We start from the raw sequence: 20499 nt of genomic DNA, 5'->3' as shown, positions 1-20499 counted from the left end.
ACAAGTCTTCCTAGACCTCTGGGAGACATCTGATTCTCCTGGAGTTGGGTTAACCACTCTCCCTTAGGTATCAAAATTAAAATGAAATCAAATGTCAATTCAAAAAAAGGCGTGGAGAATGGACAGAGATGTCTCAGAGGTTTAAAACACTAAGTGTTCCTCCAGAGAAAATGAGTTGGATTCCCAGAACCCACAAAACCTTCTGTAACCCCAGTCCTAGGGACCCAACATTCTCTTTGGGCCTCCAACCATAGACACTGCATACACATGGCAGGTGCACAGACACACCTGTCAGCAAAATACTTCATAGGAATAAAAGCATTGAAAACCGCCTTGGGAAAATTCTTACCAAAAAGGCTTTTCTTAATTGCACCTCACAATGTGTGACTCACGCCCAGCACACAGTAGGCCCTCAGTCCAGATCTGTGGCAAAATTGACTTGTCCTGCACTCAAGGCATGGTCTCTTGGAAACACAAGAAATAGTAGTAGCTCGTGAGCAACCCTGTGGCTCTTCGCAGAACTTGGGGGCGAATTCGGGGTGCGGCCACTGTGCAGGTGACCTCCATCACCTCTCCTCCTTTGGTGTGCAGTCTACTTCTTGGGTTTTGGGTGGCTATGGTAGCGTCGCCTTAGAGACCAGCTAGCTGTGCGGGGAGGGAACTACATTTCCCAGCTACTCTGGTGCGCGCGGCCGGGTGCGGCGCGTGGGGCAAGTGCACCACCAGGGCCCTGCGCACCCGGCTCTTTCCCCCCGCTGTGCTGGCCACCAGCCCGGGCCTCCGCCTGGGGATGAGGTGGGAGGCGCTAGAAGCCACTTAGCTACAGGCTGGCGCCCGAAGCGGCGCTCGCTCGCTGCCCCCGCCACCGAAGCGCTCGCCAGGCACAATGCAGCACTGAGGCCACGGAGGCTGCGGTAGCGGCTCGAGCTGGGAAGGGGCGGTTGGGAGGCCGAGCCCCAGGCCCGGGCAAGAGCAGCTGAGCGCCGCCACCATGCAGGCAGCGGCGGCCGCGTCCTTCTGGCTGCTCTGCGTCTTGGGGACCTGCCCCCTGGCGCGCTGCGGTCGGGCAGGTAAGTTCGCATTTGCCGGGGTTTCCAGGACTCTTTGGAGCCTGGAGGACCCTCTAAAAGCCGCACCCGCATTTCCACAGTGCGCCGTCGTTTATTTTTTATTTTTATTTTTTGAAGGTCGGCGAGGAAGGGGTGTAAGCACACATGTGTGGGGGACCCGAGGATGCATCAGCAATCTGGGGTCAAATGCTTTTTTTTTTTTTTTTTTTCTCTTTCCTCCTGCAAAAGAAGAGTCTCCTTCAGGAAAACGGGAAAGGGGTGCCCTGTTTCTGGGCCCAGAGATGCTCTCGAAAGAGCTGGTTCCAGGGCTTTCCAGCTGGTGTCTCTGCGTCCTTCCCAGTTAGGTCCAGGAGGGAGGAGGCGGGGAATAAGGTGATGAGGAGTGCAGGATGGAGGACTGTGGGTCAGGGTCATTATTTTTTGCTGTTTCTCTCTACTCCCTCCTTCCCTCCTTCCCTCCTTCCCTCCTTCCCTCCTTCCCTCCTTCCTGCCTGCCTGCCTGCCTGCCTGCAAGGAGTCGCCTCACTGAAAGGACTGGAGAGGGGGAAAGAAAACCGCTTCCTGGAGCGCCAGAGCATCATACCACTGCGCCTCATCTATCGCTTGGGCGGCGAGGATGAAACTCAGCACAACCAGCTCGACACGCGGGTGCGGGGCGACCCTGGCGGACCGCAGGTGAGTGGCGGGGTTCGGGAGATGGTCCTCCACACTGCCCAGGGACCCCGCGTTTGCTTAGGGTTGCCCTGGAAATGCGGTGTACCGGGTGAAAAGAGCACAGTCCTAATTTGATTCCTGCATGATACTCTTGGTGTAAGTGCAAAAAGGAGGAAAAAAGGAACCAAAAGAAGGGTAGGCCAATGTTTTGCAGACGTGCTAGGGGGTAGGGGTGGCATTGGATGCTCCTAGTAGCCCTGTAACCTGAGCTAGGGACAAGAGGCACAGACCCTATCTCCTTAGTCAAGTGAAAACTGCACGGGGTAGGAGGAGTCTATTTAGGCAGGATATGCATCACCATCTTTGTTGTTTTAACTCTGAGAGAAAACATTATAAACCAGGATGATTATTGTAGAAAGAAGAGAGGAGAAGAAAACTAGGCTGCTCTAAGAAACCAAACTAAAATAAACAACATCTCAAAATCCCCTGGTCACTCAGATTTGTGAACACCAGAGACATGCCCATTCAGTCCTAACCTAAGGCCCGAAAACGGGTCCTCCTTGGGTGCGATCATTTTAGTGAGCACTTATATTGCTCTGAAAGCTAATTTATTTCAGTACTTGCATTTTAATCAATACCAAACATCTATAGATACGAATGAGTACTGCTAACTCTAGCAAATATTTTTGGGACTGTAAATGTTTTTATGTTTGTATAGATCAACCTGACAAGTCGCTCATCTACAAGTGCATCTGAAGTTCATGTAGTTGATAATTGAAAACTTTACTTAAGTAAAGATAAGCTGGGCAGTTTCATACCATAAATACATTCAACACTAACTTAACTGTGATGTGATAATGTACTCAGTTATTCACGTGTTTGACATATGTAAAGAGTGAAAATTATTTAAGTCTATATTTGCACTCGAATATTTGGCTCCATTAAAATTTTGTTGACGTAGGTAGAAATTCAGGGTAACTTGTAGTATCCATGGATGTTAGATTAATGTAGTAGAGAACCTAACATGTCCAGCCCTTAATGAAAGATGTTATTATCTGAATTAATGCTTGGCAGCTTCTTGTTTCTCTTGTTAAATTTTGGCTTGTTTCCATGGAAAACCTGCAGAAGGGAACCTGTCTTATTTTTCAGTTAGTTAATAATTATTCCTGTGTGGGAGTATTCTGATGCTTGTTTGTAGCCTCTTATTAAAAACAAACAAACAAACAAAAATCTAGACACAAACACACACAAACTAAACAGAGGAATATAGTGAATCCTAGCTTCAGTGACGGGGAACTTACAGTCCATCTTGCTTTTCTCTAACTTCTACTTGCCTGCTCCTTTCTGTATTACTTTGAAGCAAGCAACTGATGCTTTATTTATTAACATTTTCAGTAACAAAACTCTGAAAGGTAAGGGTTATATTAAAAATGTAACTCTGAATTGCCACATTAAAAATAAGGTTAATTCTTTGATACTATAAAAGAACCATTCTTTCAGAAACATTTATCTCAAAAATATAATTATATGTTTGTTTTACACACACACACACACACACACACACACACACACACACACACATTCATTTTGTGCCAGAGCTAAAATAGAGGGCATACTTAGTTTATTTAAGTCTCTTTTAGTGTATGATTTCTTCTACCTATGCTTTTGTTTTTATTTTAATTTGCCTTTTAATTGGTTCTTATTTTTAATTTTCATTGTAATTTACTTATTGAGACATGACATCTTTTATTCTGTATAGAGTTTTCCATGGTCAGGAATTTGCTGATGTAGACAGTGTGTTAGAGCAAGTCCCAGAGTCTTTGTGGGAAGGGAAGGAAGGATGGAGAGGAGCAGAGATGCAGAGAGAGGGGTGTGAAGGAACAGACTCGGGACCTCTGTCTCTGCCGCCTGCTGTCCATGACCTCAAAGCCCGCCTGCCCACTTTGTGATGGTAGAAGGCCACTACTTTTGAGAAAAAGAGTGTTATTTCTCTCTCTCAATGTTTCTAGACCACCACTTCTGAGATGTTTTAACTCAGATGGGCCTCTCCATATGGGGCATAAGATACGATAGGCCCTTCACAAGTAAACTTTGCAGCTGAGGTGAATGAGACTGTTGTCTGGTAGAACTTAGGTTAAACATGTAGAGATGACTTGTCCCAGTCAGAAGTGGAAGTAATGCTATTTATAATTATGGCAAATTATCCTCGGTATCTAAAGGCACACTCAGCACATTTTGATATCTCCATCACCCAGGGAGTCAATGTACTTTACATGGATCCTTAAATTGCAGCAGGACACCACAGAGAACTGATGGAATCTCAAAGACCAGTGTTTCCTACAGTGAGGAAACTAAGGGTTTTTCTTGTCTGTTAGGCATTCCTGGTTTCCAGAGATCTATAATTTAATCTGAAAATGTGTGGATTTTATATAGCTCTTGTTACTGTTATTATTATCATTATTATTTTGGTAAAAAGAACTTTTGGCACTGTAGGTACTCATGGATATCTTTAGCATTTTTCTTTGTATTATAGAAATAATGTCTGGATGGTTCTTTTGTTACCTCATAAGGTACACATGTGTGTGTCTGTGTGCAAGCAACTCATTTATTGACTCATTAAGAGGAATTTATTTACTTTGAGCTCTCGCTAGTTAGCATTTTAAGAAAATCAAGGCCATAGGGATTTAGAAATAAAAGGCACAGTTGTAGCCTTTAAGGGGTTTACAGAGAGCTGGGAAAATGAATGAGTGCTTACACAATTGCCCTTTGCCCTTTAGTCTTGAGGTGACTACAGGGGCTGTGGAAACAGTGGAAGCCCAGCGCCCAGAGCTTAACCCACAAGGAGCCCCTGGGCTCTCCCAGGAGGTGCTGTCTGATTGGTCACATTACAGACAGGGGTGGGCATAGCTAGCAGAGAGGGGCAGCATGTTCAGAGTCAGATGGAAGCCAGGCATAGCCTCTGCTAACTGCAGATGAGGTTTGGGGGACCAGTGTGAGAAGCATGTCGTTCCTGGATGCTGCAGCAAGTTCTGATGTTCTGAGGAGTTGGGACTTGGCTCTGCAGGCTATGTAAGCCTTTTGGCAAGGAGGATTAACTGGCTAAGTTCATGATCCTATGGTATCATCCTAGTGTTACAGAAGAATAATTGTAATTCTCAAGAGTGAGCAGGCTTATTATTCACTTTTATTCACTGATCAATTCCAGTTCGTATCATTAAGCTTTGTAAGTGCCGAGCTCCCAAACATGCTGAGAACACCAGATGAGTGGCATTTACAAAGCACCTAGGTCAACGCTGGGTATGCAGTGACTCTCTAAGAGTCTTTTAAGTCATAGTCACTCCCTTGGCAGCTCCAGGACTGTTTAGGCATTTTATGACATCATTTGAATGCAAAATGATGCCCTCATTACCTGAATTTAACACATTCCCTGAAGTTACAGATTACTCATTTTTTACATAGCATGGAATGGCCTTGGAAGGAAGAGACCTTATAGGCCATTCAAATTAGCTCAGAAATTACCGCTTACCTGATAGGCTCGAGCAACTGACCAAGGGAAGGTGGTCACCACTCTAGTCTTAGATGGTTCCATTCCTCAAGCTCAAGAGACTAGTTGAGTATCAATTTCTTTTATATTATTAATATGAGCTTGTTTCAGTTTTCATCCATAGATGGCAATATGAAGCTTTTATTTTAGAAGAAATTTCATTATGGTTCTGCTTGAATGGTGATAGTTTAGTGTGAAAAGGTGATTTCACTGATACAAGTCCATATTGTGAGATTTTTTTTTCTTTTTGCTTATTGCATAGTGAGTTATTCCAGTGCTTACTAATTCTTATTGCGAATGGGATGATTACCCTGTGTAGATGCTCATTATGTCATAAAATGCTAGAGATTATAGTCAAAATACAAAATAGTTGTAGTTGATTGTGAGTAACCTTGCTGTCTTCAGGGTTGTCAAATATGAAGTAGTGCTAAGCTCAGAAGATAGCCCTTGAATATTTAAAATATTGAGGTTTTTTTTCCTTCTTTCTTGACAGTTTTTTTTTTTTTTTTGCTAAAAGAATTGCCTGTTTGTAGATTGTAAGGTAAAACATATATTTTTTATGAATTTGTATAAGGTGTCATCTACTGAGCCTTACTGATCGTTTACCATTGATAACCCTATTATTGCTATCTTAGATATGCTTATTAATGGTTGCTTTTTTTGCCAGCTAAGCAGCATATAGTTACCATGACACTAGAAGTGGGTCATCTGATAGTTTATTTTGTTACATGGTTACCTTTAAATTCTGTTATGTATTTTAAAAACACCCAGTGATTTTATACTTCTACAAACGACATAATTTCTTCTATCAGAAGTATTGTTTGCAAATACAAGATCTACTTTCTCCCATCCTGTCCTCTGCAAAGTATTACAGCTGTGTAAGGAGTCGTCAAGTGGGGACAAGGACATGGATCTATAACTCACCACTGTCTTATTACTCACCATTAGTGAGTGGGTCAGAAAGCACACTTAAGGCAAGATGGCAGCAGAGGTGTGCTCTGGCTTTTTTGTTTTTATTTTGGCGAATATTTATATATATGGCATGGAATATGTGAGCTGTCCTTAACATCAAGCTCTTCCCTCTGAGGGCACCAAGTTAGGCTGGCACTCAGTTATCTGCAGTACAGCTCCCCCAGTGGTGAAGGGCTCCTAGGATTTATAGCTTTCATGGTAGTTTGCCAGGTTAGCACAAACATCTTTTTTTTTTTCCTAAAAGTACATTTGTTAATCTAAGTAGCTCAATATTAATACATTTTTGCCATATGGAGGGGGAAAGAAATATTTCACAGTGCATTTTTGTCTACCTACCAATTCAATAAAGTAAAAATAAAAATTAAAATATCCGTTAATCCCTTAAATATTTTTAAAACAACCTTCTTTTAATTTTACATCTATCTATCTATCATCTATCTATCTATCTATCTATCTATCTATCTATCTATCTATCTAGTGTGTATGTGTGTGTGTGTGCGTGTGTATGTTTGTACATGTGAAGGTCAGAAGACAACATCCTCCAGGAGTCGTGTCTCTCCTTTTACCATGTAAGTTCTTGGAATTAAAGTCAGGTTACCAGGCCTGACTGCAAGCATCAATATCCACTGAGACATCTTGTAGACTTTCCCTCGAATTTTCATTCAAGATATAAATGTAGTGATAGAATTCTAGTCGACAGAAGAGACCTAATTCAGGTATCACTCTTTCTTATCTTTGATAGCCCAATCTGTATGTGTATACTGTGTGTATGTGTGTGTGTGTGTGTGTGTGTGTACAGACACATATACATATAGTTACGTATGTAATTCCACACAATTATTTTATTGTGCACAGAGGAATCACTGTTTGATCATTTCTTCACAGCTACATGGAGAACAAGCAGGAGCTTATGAGTTTATAAAGAATGTTGTTAGTTTTACTTGCTTTCTCACACTACAAAACATGCCACGTGTTCTTTTTATTGTCCTAGAGCCCATTTTAGAGAGAGACCTGCTTTTTTTCTCCTGACTCACTGAGAAAGGAATCTGCAACAGAGGTATCATTTCACAGCTCAGTGAGGCTAAGCCTGGACCACCTTTATCAGGAAGTCTTGAGGACTAACCCCATGTGGAAAGAAGATGCTCATCCGGGTGGGACAGGGGTGGGATGGAGGTTGGGGGGGTGGTAGTGGTGGAGAAAAGTGAGATTAATGGTGGGAAGCAGGAAGGGAAGGAAACTGAGAAAAGAAGACGGCAGTGTTATGTATGCTATGTATTAGCATGTTTAATATGTGGTAATTTTGTGGTGGCTTTTATGTCAAATTAACTTCTTAGTGTTTGGTGTACATCATGTTCACAGAAGTCCAGTGGTAGGTCATAACTTGCCATCTTTAATGAAGCCAACAGGGGATTTGAACTCAAAAACTTCATCTCCATTTCACTTGCTGAATTCTTGGGTTAGACAGGATTCAAGACATGTAGATGTCTTTGGCATCAGAATCCAAAGGTTTCTTTTATCTCCCCGATTGGAGTTACACTTTTAGTGCTTCAAAAATACCTGTGTTTGTATTTGAAGTTACAGTACTGTGAAGAGGCTTGCTGAGTACAGTAGGGGGTCTTCAGTTTTACTATCTTAATAACTAATGGAATATGTGGTAGACATTTGACTTCCAAGAGCAGGTCTCAAAAGAGGTGTCTATTGATATTATATTGATGATTATGTTTTCATTGTAAGTTCAAATTTTAGATTTCAGCAGTCAATATCAAAATTATATATGCTTTTGTAGCCAGAAGGGTTTTTTTGACAGAAACATTACATGCTACACAGAGGTCTATATTCATATAGTCCCCCATCAAAGGAAAAGGTACAGTGTATCTTTATTTCCCTATAGTTCCAGTAGCTTAAGGGTTCCATATGTCAAATCATTCAGGTAAGACAGATTAATAATAACCAAAATGCTAAGTTCTGTGAACATCTTACTGGATGTGTTTATTTTGGTAATAAGAGTACTAGAAAGAAAAAAAAAACTTTGGAAGCAAGAGTTGAAAATACAGGAATTCATTTTTCCAAATGCGTTCCAAGTACCATAAGCACTGTGATGTGTGGTTTGTATTCATTCTGTTTAAGGACGAGGTAGATACTATTCTACCCACTTTGTAGGTGAGTGAGTTAGCTGTCCCATGCTCATGTAGCTTAACAAAGGGATAGAAATGGGAAAATAATTCTGAAAGGAAATGTTAAAATCAACAAAATAGCCTTTAACAAAGTTTTTGCTACTAATTTATCCTGGATTTCTATCTATCTGTGTTAGAATATACCAGCATGATTTCGTCAGAAACTCCTGACACTTCTTCTCTGGATAACTTGTAATTATTTTACATGTAAATAAAAATTACATGTATTTAAAAACTACTTAACATCAAAACTGACTTTAGCCTTCCACTCCCTTTACCCCTGATTTTAGGTCCTTTTATGGTAAAAACCTATCTTCTTTTCTCCAAGAGAAGCTATTACATATAACGGGATTTTGAAAATAAAATGAAAGATTCTGCTTCGTGATGCTGAAATGCCAGCAGTTCTGATTGGAAAGAGGGGTTTAGAATTTAATTATTCCTTTTTTCCCCAGGATCTGTTGGTTGTTTGTGTGTCAGAGGGTTTCAGAGTCATGTGTTTGAGCAGGTTAAATGAATGTATATCTTCTCCATTTTAGAAATGAATGTTGTACCAGGGCATTATATGTTTTAGCAGAGCTGCCTTTGTTGCTTGATTTCTGTTGTGAGGAAAGATCACTAGATCGCTGAGGAGAAGAAGTGGATGATGGGTTTTTGGAGTTAGCCCCAAAGAGCTCTCTTTGCACGAGTAGTTTTATAACATTCTACCTATGGCAGGCGAAGGCGGGGCTCACGGTCTAATTGGATCATTTCTCTGTGTGGCACTGTCTGGTGTGTATAGCTTTATCACAAGGTGTTGGATTCTGTCCCTTTTTTCCCCTTGGTCATTTGTTCTTTAGGTATGCTAGTATCCTCCACTGACAAGAGTACCTTGCTGGTAGACAGTTTGATGTTTCTGGTAATCACTCATGCTTTTCTCTATGCCATGTCTCTTTCTGTGGATTAAACAGCAAGATGCTTGAGAAGAGTCGCTCCTTCATAGAAACTGGTTCCCCAGATTTCCTTGAACCCCCTCGTGTGCTTTTGATGCATTTAGAGTGTCCTGCTAGGGTTCTGTCTTGAAACACAATTGTGTATCATCAGCAGGTACAAGTGACAGCCAAGGCTATGCATAGTCTGTCTTTATTAGCACAGGATAGTCTGGAGGCATAGGAAGGAAGACAGCTGCCTAAAAGAGTGACCTGGGACCATCTAAGTGTGAGCAGGAGGTAAGAGTGGGGAGAAGATGAGGCTCCTGGGAAGAGGCTGGGCCCATTGTGCTAGATTGGCCCAGCATCCTGGCTCAGCTTAGACAGGATGAGTCAGAGTTTTAGCCTTCACCATTCAGGGTTTTAGTGACTGACCTTAATTTTGATTCTAAGGTCATAACAGGAGTGGGTTTTTCGCCTGAGGGTGCATCTGTTGTCCAGAGAGGTCTACATTTGTGCTTCAGCCAGGAGAACACTGTCTCCCTCATTCCTTTCCCATGTCTTTCTGTCTTCTTTTCTCTTTGTTTTTATTCCTTCTACTTCTCCTTTCTCTCTTATTTCTTGGTTTGTCTTTTTAAAGTCCCTTGGGCTTGTGGGAGAGGGCTTAAGCAGCCTGGGCTTAAGGAGTCTGGAGCACTGCACCTATGTCAGGAGATGTCACCTAGCTAAACATTGATTTCCTAAAGTCAGGCAGGAGTTTTAAAATTTTGATTCTCTAAATATCATACCTAAATTGTATGAAATGAGTACTAGTTCATTTTGAATGGCATGTGATGCTTGTTAAGCGAATGTTCAGTGAATAAGTCTGTATAAACTCGAGTTTAAAAGGAAAACAATCTTTGGTTTGAATTATTGAGTTGAGCAATTTTTCTTAATTGTTTGCCATAATTGCTGAGTTAATTTCAAGGAAATTTTGGTTTCCTGAAGCTTAGCTATAGTCTGTACTTTGAAACATGTTGCAGAAAACGTTAGGAAGTGTTGAATAAGGGTGGTGAGCATTTTAAACAGTTCATTTTCAAAGTCGCCATTATGCTGGATACCTCAGTCACCGTTTCTTAAGAAGAGTTTTTATGGATGTTGGTAGAGACTTAAACACTAGCAGAGATGATAAAAGTTTGGATTCTGGACCAAAACCAACATCTACTTATTTTGATCCTGTTTCTGGCTAAACTGTAAATGGCTCACTGTTTTCTCTCTAGCTTGTGTGTCATAAAAATGCCTTTAAGTTGGACAGCTATGGATTGGGCAGAAGATAGCAGAAACCTGGGCCCATTTCTGATTGGGTAGGCCACTGGAAGTGAGACTTTTAATCATTGCCGAGAGCGTCAAGGAGCCACCAGGAAAAAACTGGCAAAAGCAGGGATACTGTTGAAATAGAGAGAATTCTCATGTAATTGAATTTCTGACCTAAGAATTGCACGGGTTAGTCCCAGGTCTGGGTGATGCAGCACAGGCAACGTTCTCTCACAGTTAAGAAGGAGAAGCTCTATTAATTTATAGCTTGAGCAATTTAATACGAAACACAGCTGAGGGTGTCGATTAATGAGTTTAAGTGTTCCAGTGATAAAATCGTAAAGCTTGCAGTATGGGTTGGAAAATATTTTATTTTTAGCTTCAGTGCATAGAGAAGCACAGGACAACGGCACTCAGCTTTGTTGTATTGTGTTCTGTTGCGGTGGTGAGTGGAGGCAGTCATGTAGCAAGCACCCAGCACAGGAGTGTTGATCCATGCCTGGGGAGGACTCTGTCTGTGTTTCTGCTCCAACTCCTTGTTCTTGTTCTATGGACTGTTCCTTGGTTAATAATGCGTTCCCTCTCTTTCTTTGTAACCTGTCTGCGAGCTTGGCCACCGTTTTGTTCCTTATTTTCTTGTGAACCTAGGAAATGCTTCTCTGCAGCCTTTAGAGTACCTTAGCTTTCCTCTTCTTTCTGTCAAGTACCTCTGTTTCCCTTAGCAACGGAAACAAACGCAGTCCTCTGGAGGGTGGCTTGCACCAGCGTTGGTACGCGTGCTGGACACAGCTTACTTTTGTGGTTTGGAAATGTGTGACAGGTCAACAAGCTCTTCGTTTTTCCACTTACTGTGTGGTAGTATTTCATGTGACTCCCTTCCTCTTTTTCTTGGATTCCACTTCTGTTGGCTCTCGTTCATTTTCTTCATTGTGTATGTATCACACACTCTGTGCAGAAGGCCTCCTTCCTCACATCATTGCCCTGGCTCTTGTTCCTCTGACCCCGTGGCTCCCAGCTTCCTGTGCTCAGTCAGTCACTACTCCATCCTGGCTGAGCCTGACACTTTGAAAGTCTTGCACCAGGACAGGGATCCGTTGCAGCAGGAGAGTGACGATGTGCCTTATTGCTGCAGGATGCATATTCAGCATAAAGGAATGAGGAGGCATTTTACAGGCTACTCCGAGTCAGACTTGCCTCGGGCGTAGCATACAATTGTGTGTGCTTTTGTGTGGGCTGTGTGTGTGTGAGTGTGTGGGTGTATGTGTGTCCAGACACTGATATCTGTGTGGAGTTGTTTCCATGAGATAGACTGTAGTCTTGGATCTCAGACTTGGTAATTCATACTTACTATTGTCTGCTGCTCAGCACTGTGCCTGTCAAGGTATTCAGGAAACATTTTTAGGTTTTTTTTTTCTCTCAATTTTCTGTCTCAAAGATATGAAGAAAAAAATCTAAGACCATTATGTTATTGACTAATAGAGTTTTGAGACATTTGCTGTAGTTATAAATTCTTTCCAGTAGATATTCAAATTTTTAGTCAGGTAGTGTCTAATGTGCGCTCTCTTTCCTTCCTTTCCCACAAGTATTCCTGCTGCTCCAAGCAGAGTACTGTCTACAATATGCCCTGGTTCTCTGAGGACCTGCATAATGACACTGGGAACTGAAATCTGAGTCCCTTTTGCTTTGACACCAAGGCAGAGCTTGTCAGAAAAGTCAGAGCCTGAGTGCTGAGGGGCCGGGATGACAGAGGACTTGGCAGGAACTTGGATGGCTGTGAGCCTGCTGACATTCCACCACATAAAGCTGTCTTACTGTCTCATGGACTCCTAAATCACCATGACACAATCGCTCATGTCAGCTTATAGCCCTGTCTCCCCTAGCAAAAATAAATCCAAGCTATTTAACCTTCTGGGCTGAGTTGACTCAGCAGGCTGTGCCATTTGCTGCCAGGAGCAGCATCTTCATTGAGACAACCATGTTTGGTCTTTTGTGAGAGTGTCATATGAGGTTTCTGATAGATTTGAGTTCATGGGACATATTCAGGTGAGGATTTTCTTGAATGGTCATTCTTTAATTTTTAACCGCAGTTATAAACTAAGGCAGTACTTAAATTTTTTTCACTGAAGCTAAGTCCCAGATAAGTCTTGTATCATAATTTTGTTTTAACCTTTTCTAATTTTTATATTTATTTTGTGAAAATGTGTTATTTAATACTAATAAAGTTATAGGATTAAACACCAATTCATCATTCATAATTAAGTAGTTAATATGTATAAGACACAAGCATATTACAAAATTTAGTGATAATATAAACTGAATATTTATCAACTATGTACTTGACTTTTAAACAACATTTAACTCTGTGTGTGTGTATGTTTGTATGTATGCGTGTATGTATGTATGTGTGTGTGTATGCGTGTACGTATATGTGTGTACACAAACACGTGCCATGTGGATACGTGAAGGTCAGAAGAACACTTGTGGGAGTCAGTTCTCTCCTTTCATTATTGGTAGATAGTGGAAGTCCCAGGGACAGATCTGAGGTCACCAGGCTTGGAATCAGTCAGCTTTATGCTCTGAGCCATCTCAGTGCATCTCTCCACCCACTTCCTTTTGGAGATCTATGTAGCTGAGGCTGCCCTTGAACTCTCAAGTCTCTCGTTCTTTTCTCTACCTCTCAAGGGTGAGGATTACAGGTGTGAACCACCATTGACCTAGCTTATGCTAATGTTGATGATACATGCTAATATAAGATGCTTTAATATTTTTAAATGTATGAGGTGGTTACCCACATGGTTCCCCATGAGATCTCCATGCTCCTCGAAGAGCTTCATATGCTGGTTTAATTCTGGAGAAGAAACCACACAGGGGAATTTGTAGTCTAAGTAGTTTCATGTGTTTATAGTGTGGTGTGAGTGGAGGATCTGAGAATAGGGTTAAGTAGAAGAGACATCCATTGTCCATGCAGAAAAGATGCTGTGGGAAAAGGTGTGTTTCAAGTGTCAGTCTGGAAAAGTGAGCTCCTTAACTATCGTTATGACTTCACGTAACCCTGGGTAGTGCCAGAAACAGAAGGATTCTTGTCTTACTTATAAGTATGTATGTACACACATACATATATACAGTTTGTTAGTTTGCTGTGTGTGATGGGGCACCAGTGGAGGGCAGAAGACACCTCTCTGGATTTGGTTCTCTCCTTTCCACTACTTGCGACCTGAGGATCCTACTTGGGTCATCCTCATTGGTGGCAGGTGCCTTTACCTGCTGAGTCATCTCATTGGCCTTAGTTTTAGCAGACTTTGCTTTCTATAGATGTGCCTGTTCTCAGTGCTTCAGCTATGCCTTACTTAGCTTATTGCTTTCAACACTGATCCACATTGTAGCTTGTGTACTTCATCCCTTTTCAGTGCTGAATAATATTCCATTATTTATTCATTGTCTTAAAATGAATTTATGCTAATTAAATTCTTTCATTATGAATAGTGGTGCTATTAATATCTGTACAAAAGATTTTGTGTGGGCTCATGGAAACGGGAACGTGCCACAGAGCAGAATGTGTGTCAGAAAACAATAACCTTGCTACATATAGTAGTGTGCTTTTTGTTTTCCCACGTTCTACTTCATATTTTCTAAACACCCTGGCCATGATACATTTGGTGATTTTTTATAGAGGTTTTCTTTTTCAGAGAAAACCCAAATTGCAGCACTGGACAGGGTGGGGGTGACCCTAGGCAGCAGGGATGTGAACCAAGCCCTTTCTATTGCTGCGTTCTGCCCTGTCCATGGAGTGTTCTTCCTTTGTTCTGGTTGTTTCTAATAGTAACTTTCCAGGGAAACAAGTCCCATACCATAAAGATTTACCCTTTAAATGCAAAATTTAGTGTTTTTTAGTACTGTTTTTAATAAGCTTGTAGTCGTCTTCACTGGGGTTTTCCTCCTGTGGTGGTTTGTATCACGTCAGTATTCGTGGGTGCTCCAGTGTGCTCTTCAGATCTTCATCCCTCTTCTCTGGTTCTCTCTCTCTCTCTTTTTTTTTTTTTTTGAGAATTTTTTAAAAATTGGATATTTTCTTTCTTTCTTTCTTTCTTTCTTTCTTTCTTTCTTTCTTTCTTTCTTTTCTTTCCTGGTTTACAGGAAATGAGCGAAAACAGTATTTTTTTTCTTTTTTTATTAGATGTTTTCTTCATTTACATTTCAAATGTTATCCCCTTTCCTAGTTTCCTTTCCAAAAATTCCCTATCCCCTCCTACCTTCCCGTGCTTTCCAACCCACCCACTGTTTCCTGGCCCTGATGTCCCCCTATACTGGGACATATGATCTTCACAAGACCAAGGGCCTCTCCTCCCATTGTTGGCTGACTAGGCCATCCTCTACTACATATGCAGCTAGAGAGATATGAGCTCTGGGAAGTACTGGTTAGTTCATATTGTTGTTCCTCCTATAGGGTTGCAGTTCCCTTTAGCTCCTTGGGTACTTTCCCTAGCTCCTCCATTGGGGGCCCTGTGATCCATCCAATAGCTGACTGTGAGCATCCACTTCTGTGTTTGCCAGGCACTGGCATAGCCTCACAGGAGACAGCTATGTCAGGGTTCTTATCAGCAGAAGCTGGGCCAGTGTTGGATGCAGCCTAAAACTTAGTTGAACTGGTTTCATTTTCTTGCAGTGGATTCTCATATTTAATAAATATTTCACCAATCAACCATGTGTTCCCAGATCTCTAACAGTTTTCAGCAAACACTCTTTCTAAAATCTGTTATTCCAAGTTAATTGTGTTATTTTCCTTAAGAAATAATTAGGTTAGAAAAAGCCGGAATGCTTTTTTTTTTTTTTTTTTTTTTTTTTTTTTCTTTAGTATCATATGTTCATGGCAGAAAGTGTTTGGGAGGAAAGCTCCAAATGTGCTTAGTATTGTTACTGCTGTTGTTATTGGTGTGCGTGCCCTGTGTGTGTGTGTGTGTGTACATGTGTGTGCATTCATGTGTGTGGTGAGGGGGTATGGTATGTTTGTGCATGTGTGTGTGCACATGTTTGTGCATGGTGTACATGTGTGTGTGTGTGTAGGTGTGGGATGTTTCATTTCTCTGAGGCCTTGGCCCAGGTTTTGGCTTCACATTTCACTTGAAGAGAGACAAGGTCTCCTTCCTGTGCACTTCTGGCCCCTGTCCATTGGTGTGTCAGTTATGTCTGAGCCATTAACCATACCTTCTTATAGCTCCTGCTCTGTGCAGTGTGTTGTCACTAGAATTGCAGATCCTTTGCTTCTCTCCTTGTCCTTCTGTCCTTGAATAATAATGGGAGCTGAGGAGATTGGAAAGTGTATAGTAGACTTGGAGTCTTGTTCTTTTTTTCTATAGAGTTTTAACTTGCGAGCTCTGTAGTGTATAGTTAAAATTTTTCTTTTTTCTTTTTCTTTTGGACAAGATCTTGCTGTGTTTTCTAGGCTAGTCTGGTGCTTGCTTTATCACCCAGGCCAGCCTCAGACCTCCTGTAGCTCTTCTGCCTCAACATCCTGAGCGCTGGGAACACACACATGTCCATCATACTGTGCTCCATCAGTTCTCTGATACTGCACATGCAGTTTGTGTGTGTATGCATGTGTGTGGTAATTCCCTTTAATGACTTGGTATGTGGACTGACATCTATTTTCTTCACTTCACTGATACTTACTGAGGGTGTCCTATATGGCAGGCACCGTTCCAGGCCCTTGGATTATATCAGTGATTATTTTCTCTTTATTCTGCGGCCCATATTTTAGCAGGCATACTAGCCAGCAGTAAGTGCTGTGGGAATGAGAACAGCATGGCGGGGTGGGGATGGGGGTGGGGTTATGGTGTTGGGATGGTGGAGCAGCAAGAAGGAGTAGGCTGTAGTCTCTCTTGCAGTGTTGGAGATTGACCTTAGGACCCATTCATGTTAGGCAAGTACTCCACCACTGCAGTAATGCTCAGCCCTAGATTGTGATCATTAGTAGGGTGGTCCATGGGTCCTCAGAGAAGACCTCCGGGGAAGAGGAAAGTGAATCATGCAGGCATCTAAGAGGAACATTACAGGATGGAGTAACTGGTAGAATAACCCCAAGGCCTGTCACTAGCAAGAAGGCTATCCTAAAGAAGGGGGTGCTTGCCAGCCATGGTGGCACAGCCTTTAATCCTAGCTCTCAGGAGGGCAGGGCAGGCAGATCTCTGTGAGTTCTACATGGAGAGTCTGGGTCAGGATCACAGAGCTCTGGTTGGCCTAGAACTCCTAGCCCAGGCTGGCCCCAATCTTGTGTTAACCATCCTGCTTGTATCTGCTAACTCTTTGGAATATAGGTGTATGTCACCACCTCCAACAGGAAAGTCTTACTAGGGCTGGACTTTGTGATTATTCTTGTCTGTGGCTTGGAGATGCTATTTGGGATAATTCTTATTTCTGGACCTAGTTTTAGTTTCATCCCTATAATGTTTAAAATACTGGATAATCTCATCAAGGAAGACTAAGTAAGTGTTCAGTAAGGTTTCTGGAGGCAGCCCAGTTTCTTTCTTGTGCCACAGTCTCATAATATAGTACATCTGGGTTCCTTTCTGCATAGCTGTATTATTTTTGTGCTCTTAGATGAACTTATATTTTATGGTTAATACGAGCATGGAAGTAAGCTTCTCCTTTTGTGTTTGTAGATATTCTCAGTGCCAACTTGCTGTAAGAGCTTGCTAAGTAGCAGGTGCCCTTTTTTTTTTCTGTGCATAAAAGATGAGGGTGCTTCCAACTCACCTTTGAACATATCCTGTTTCACAAAGAGAGGAAGTAGACACAAACTGCATTAAGACACTTTTATTAGCTGTCTAAGAGAGAAAGCAAGATGATTCAGCGTCCGAACAGACTCTTCTGCCAATAGGAGTTGAGAATCTATCTGAGGAACTTAAGCCAGGGCATATCTTAGTGGTAGTATGTGCCCACTGTGTACAAGACCCAGCTCTTAGTCCCTTTGACCATAAATATGAACAAAGAGATAAAAAAATCCCTTATAGAACAGACTCATCTGCTAATTTTCTCAATGCAAGAATGAATCACATAACCCTTTGAAACTCCCTAAAACTCGGCATTCCACCCTCTTCTGCTGTCCTGTAGTGATGCATTTTGTAGTTCATGCAGTTGAGCTGCTACTGAACTCACTGGCAAACATTATGGGAATAAGGTTTTCAGTAAGAATCAGTAGAATGCATATGCCGACAAGGACTGGGCTCTCTGTGACAGTGGTGTTGCTTATAACTACTAAACAACAAGCCACTAACGTAGTTCCTGTGAGAGCCATAGTCACTGTAGTCCTGATGAGAACTTCCCACTTTAGGCTAATACAACTTATCAGACAACTTTTCTCCATATGATTATCCTATAACAGTTGTCAGAGTTGAAGCATAAAGGCCACATGTTAGGGGAACAGAGATGCTTGGGACAGACTGTTCAGACAGCATGAGAGTCATTGTCAGCTAGAAGTGACAAGGGAAGCAAAATCAGTCTGACCACTCACTGATTCAACAGAAAATTTTGTTCACATGTCCTGCCTTTTGGTGCTTATATGGCACAATAATATACATCGTTGCACTTCAGTCTATTCTGTCTTCCCAGCATCTCTCAGAGCTTGCCATTTAATAAATGCAAAGCCTGAGACTTAGAAAGCTGAGATAACTTACCCAAAATCACTCATTTTAGGAAGGGATAGAGCTCATATGTATAAGGAGAAAATGTGGCTCTAGGATCTGGAGTCATTGTAGCTTGTCTTAGACATTGAACAGAGGGAAAACTCTTTGAGGCCAGTTTGAAAACCTGGGTTACTTTACTGCCGTGTGTACCAGAAACACACCTTGTCAGACAATAGGGGTCTGTGGGCAGGGCCTTATCTTCCTCAGGGTCCACTGTGGTTTTCATGGAGTCTTTAGCACACATTGCATTCAGGCTTGCTGGCTCTAAGGAAGATAGATAGTGGGCCATTCCAGGAAGGTCAGAGAAGGACAGAGATGGTGCAGAGGCAGTTTGCTGAGGATGCTGGTCTGGGGAATGTTTGAGTCAGGAGCCTTTGCCAGGAGGCCATTTCTGAGAAACTCAGTGGGAGAGGCTCAGAGAGGCTGACTACCTACATAGTTTTGAAAAGTGAATAAATGTTCCCTGGGCATCGTTTCATAAATTAAATGAAAGGTGACCTCTGTGGTACTTGAAGTGTCCATTTGCTTAGAGTAGCAAAGAATGAACTATCACCAAACCAAATTTCACGTTTTCCTTTGAAAAATGACTCAAGATTTCCATAGGAATCCTTTCTTTAACTCAGAATGTCATATGCATGGAGTTGTCATAAGTCTGCGCTGAGTAGAAGCTAGGACTACAGAGCATAATTTAATTCAGCTTTGTATGAAAACACTAAACACACAGAGACCCGGGTCACCCACATGAAAGGCAGCAGACGACATCTCAGACCCCGAGTATGTGCACTTTGGTTGAAACTTGGGATCTGTGCAGAGAGAGAAAACGGCTCCAGTCCAGCTGTGGGCTCAGCAGCGCCACTGTCCTGCCCTAACGAGGTCGTGGTTTCCAGTGATTCCAGTTGATGTGACTTTCTGTTTCTGACACTGTGGTGCTTAAGTGCTGTCAGCCTTTAACAGGAAGTTGTTTCGATTACAGGTTGAGTTCATGCTAGAAGCCGTGAATGGTCAGACTAAGAGTTGCACTCCTGTTTGTCTTTAGGAGTGAGGCCATGATGCTGAGAAGCCGTGAGAAGTCCAGCCCTGGGCTCTTTCAGAGCTAATGGATCTCAGCTGTGGCTCTGACTTCATGTCAGTGAGCACGTTCTAGAAGCTCCTCTGCAAGGCGCTCATCTGTCCTTCATCCAGAGACCACTGATTCCATTTATTTACAGTTCTTGGTAGATTTGCCAAGCTACACAATTTGGTCCTTTCAGCTGTATAGGTCTGTAGCTGGCTACGTACTTTCCTTGCCGTGATTTGTGTACATGTGCACACGTGAGCACGATGAGGTAGGAGTTGATCTGTAGAGTTTTCTTGTGTGTATAGTGTCTCTTAGTGTTTCCTACTTCAAGAGAGAATTGAGACTCAGTATATTTTAAAAATGCTTTCCACATTTCCAAGGAAAGTCTTTAATGCTAAGGGTTAAGCAACCAGCTTGAGTGCAATAGTGACTTGCTAAGGTGAATAATAGAAGCGCAAATAAAATTATTTTCTAGAGTTTATATATCCATATACAACTGAATAATTCCATTATTTTTCTATCCCTTAAATTTTTGATGTATGTCTGTGTTGTATCTATTAATGTATTTATTCACTTAGGTTTTTGTATTTGTTTGTTTTGAGACAAGGTCTCACACTGTATTCCAGGCTGTCCTGGATACATAGCTCAGGCTCACATCATACCTGCATCTCTCTCTTGCCTCCCACATGCTGAGATTTGAGGCATGTACTACCATGCCTGGCTTTATTAGTATGTTTAGATTCAGATATTTTAAAAGGTAGAATATCTGAAAAGACTATACACCAGGTATGTGTAATGTAGTATATTTAAAATAAGTTTTTAAATGATATTTATGTTTTACTTCAAACATATATGGTAGACAGTTTCTTCATTTTCTTTCTAACTTAGTGGTAAAGAAATACCCATTAAAGCAGCTTGAAGATCCCAGCTGGTATTATGTAGGAACCGGTGAATTAAATCAATAAGCCCATGCTTTTAAGGCATGTTTTTCATAGGTATTCATGGATTTTTAAGATATTTTATGATATTCCTATGTCACTATCACACACATACATATATGCACATATACCTATGTCTGCTTCTCATTGTTTTCCTCCATTACTGTGGTATCTGGGGAGTTGAGATGACTGCTGTGTGCATCCCTCCAGCCT

At 41.8% G+C, this 20499-nt stretch overlaps 1 protein-coding gene across 19 annotated transcripts in view; it reads left to right on the top strand.

The window, feature by feature from the left end:
• The first annotated feature begins 633 nt into the window (after positions 1 to 633).
• Adam22 (a disintegrin and metallopeptidase domain 22) overlaps positions 634 to 20499 on the top strand; it is a 295966-nt gene continuing 276100 nt past the window's right edge. For 14 of the 19 annotated variants that reach the window (XR_376691.4, XM_006503542.4, XM_006503534.4 and 11 more), the window contains exons 1-2: positions 634 to 1070; positions 1585 to 1745. Coding sequence is in view for 18 of the 19 variants with exons in the window: in XM_006503542.4 (XP_006503605.1) it covers positions 992 to 1070; positions 1585 to 1745 (240 nt within the window). In the remaining variant the exon portion in view is untranslated. The remainder of the gene's footprint in view (positions 1071 to 1584; positions 1746 to 20499) is intronic. The other 5 variants (NM_001310439.1, NM_001098225.2, NM_001310440.1 and 2 more) reach the window with 1 other exon arrangement.

The sequence above is a fragment of the Mus musculus genome, chromosome 5, assembly GCF_000001635.26.
Source record: "Mus musculus strain C57BL/6J chromosome 5, GRCm38.p6 C57BL/6J".
NCBI lineage: Eukaryota > Metazoa > Chordata > Mammalia > Rodentia > Muridae > Mus > Mus musculus.
The sequence above is the reverse complement of the archived record's forward strand: the minus strand, read 5'-3'. Positions and strand labels throughout refer to the sequence as shown.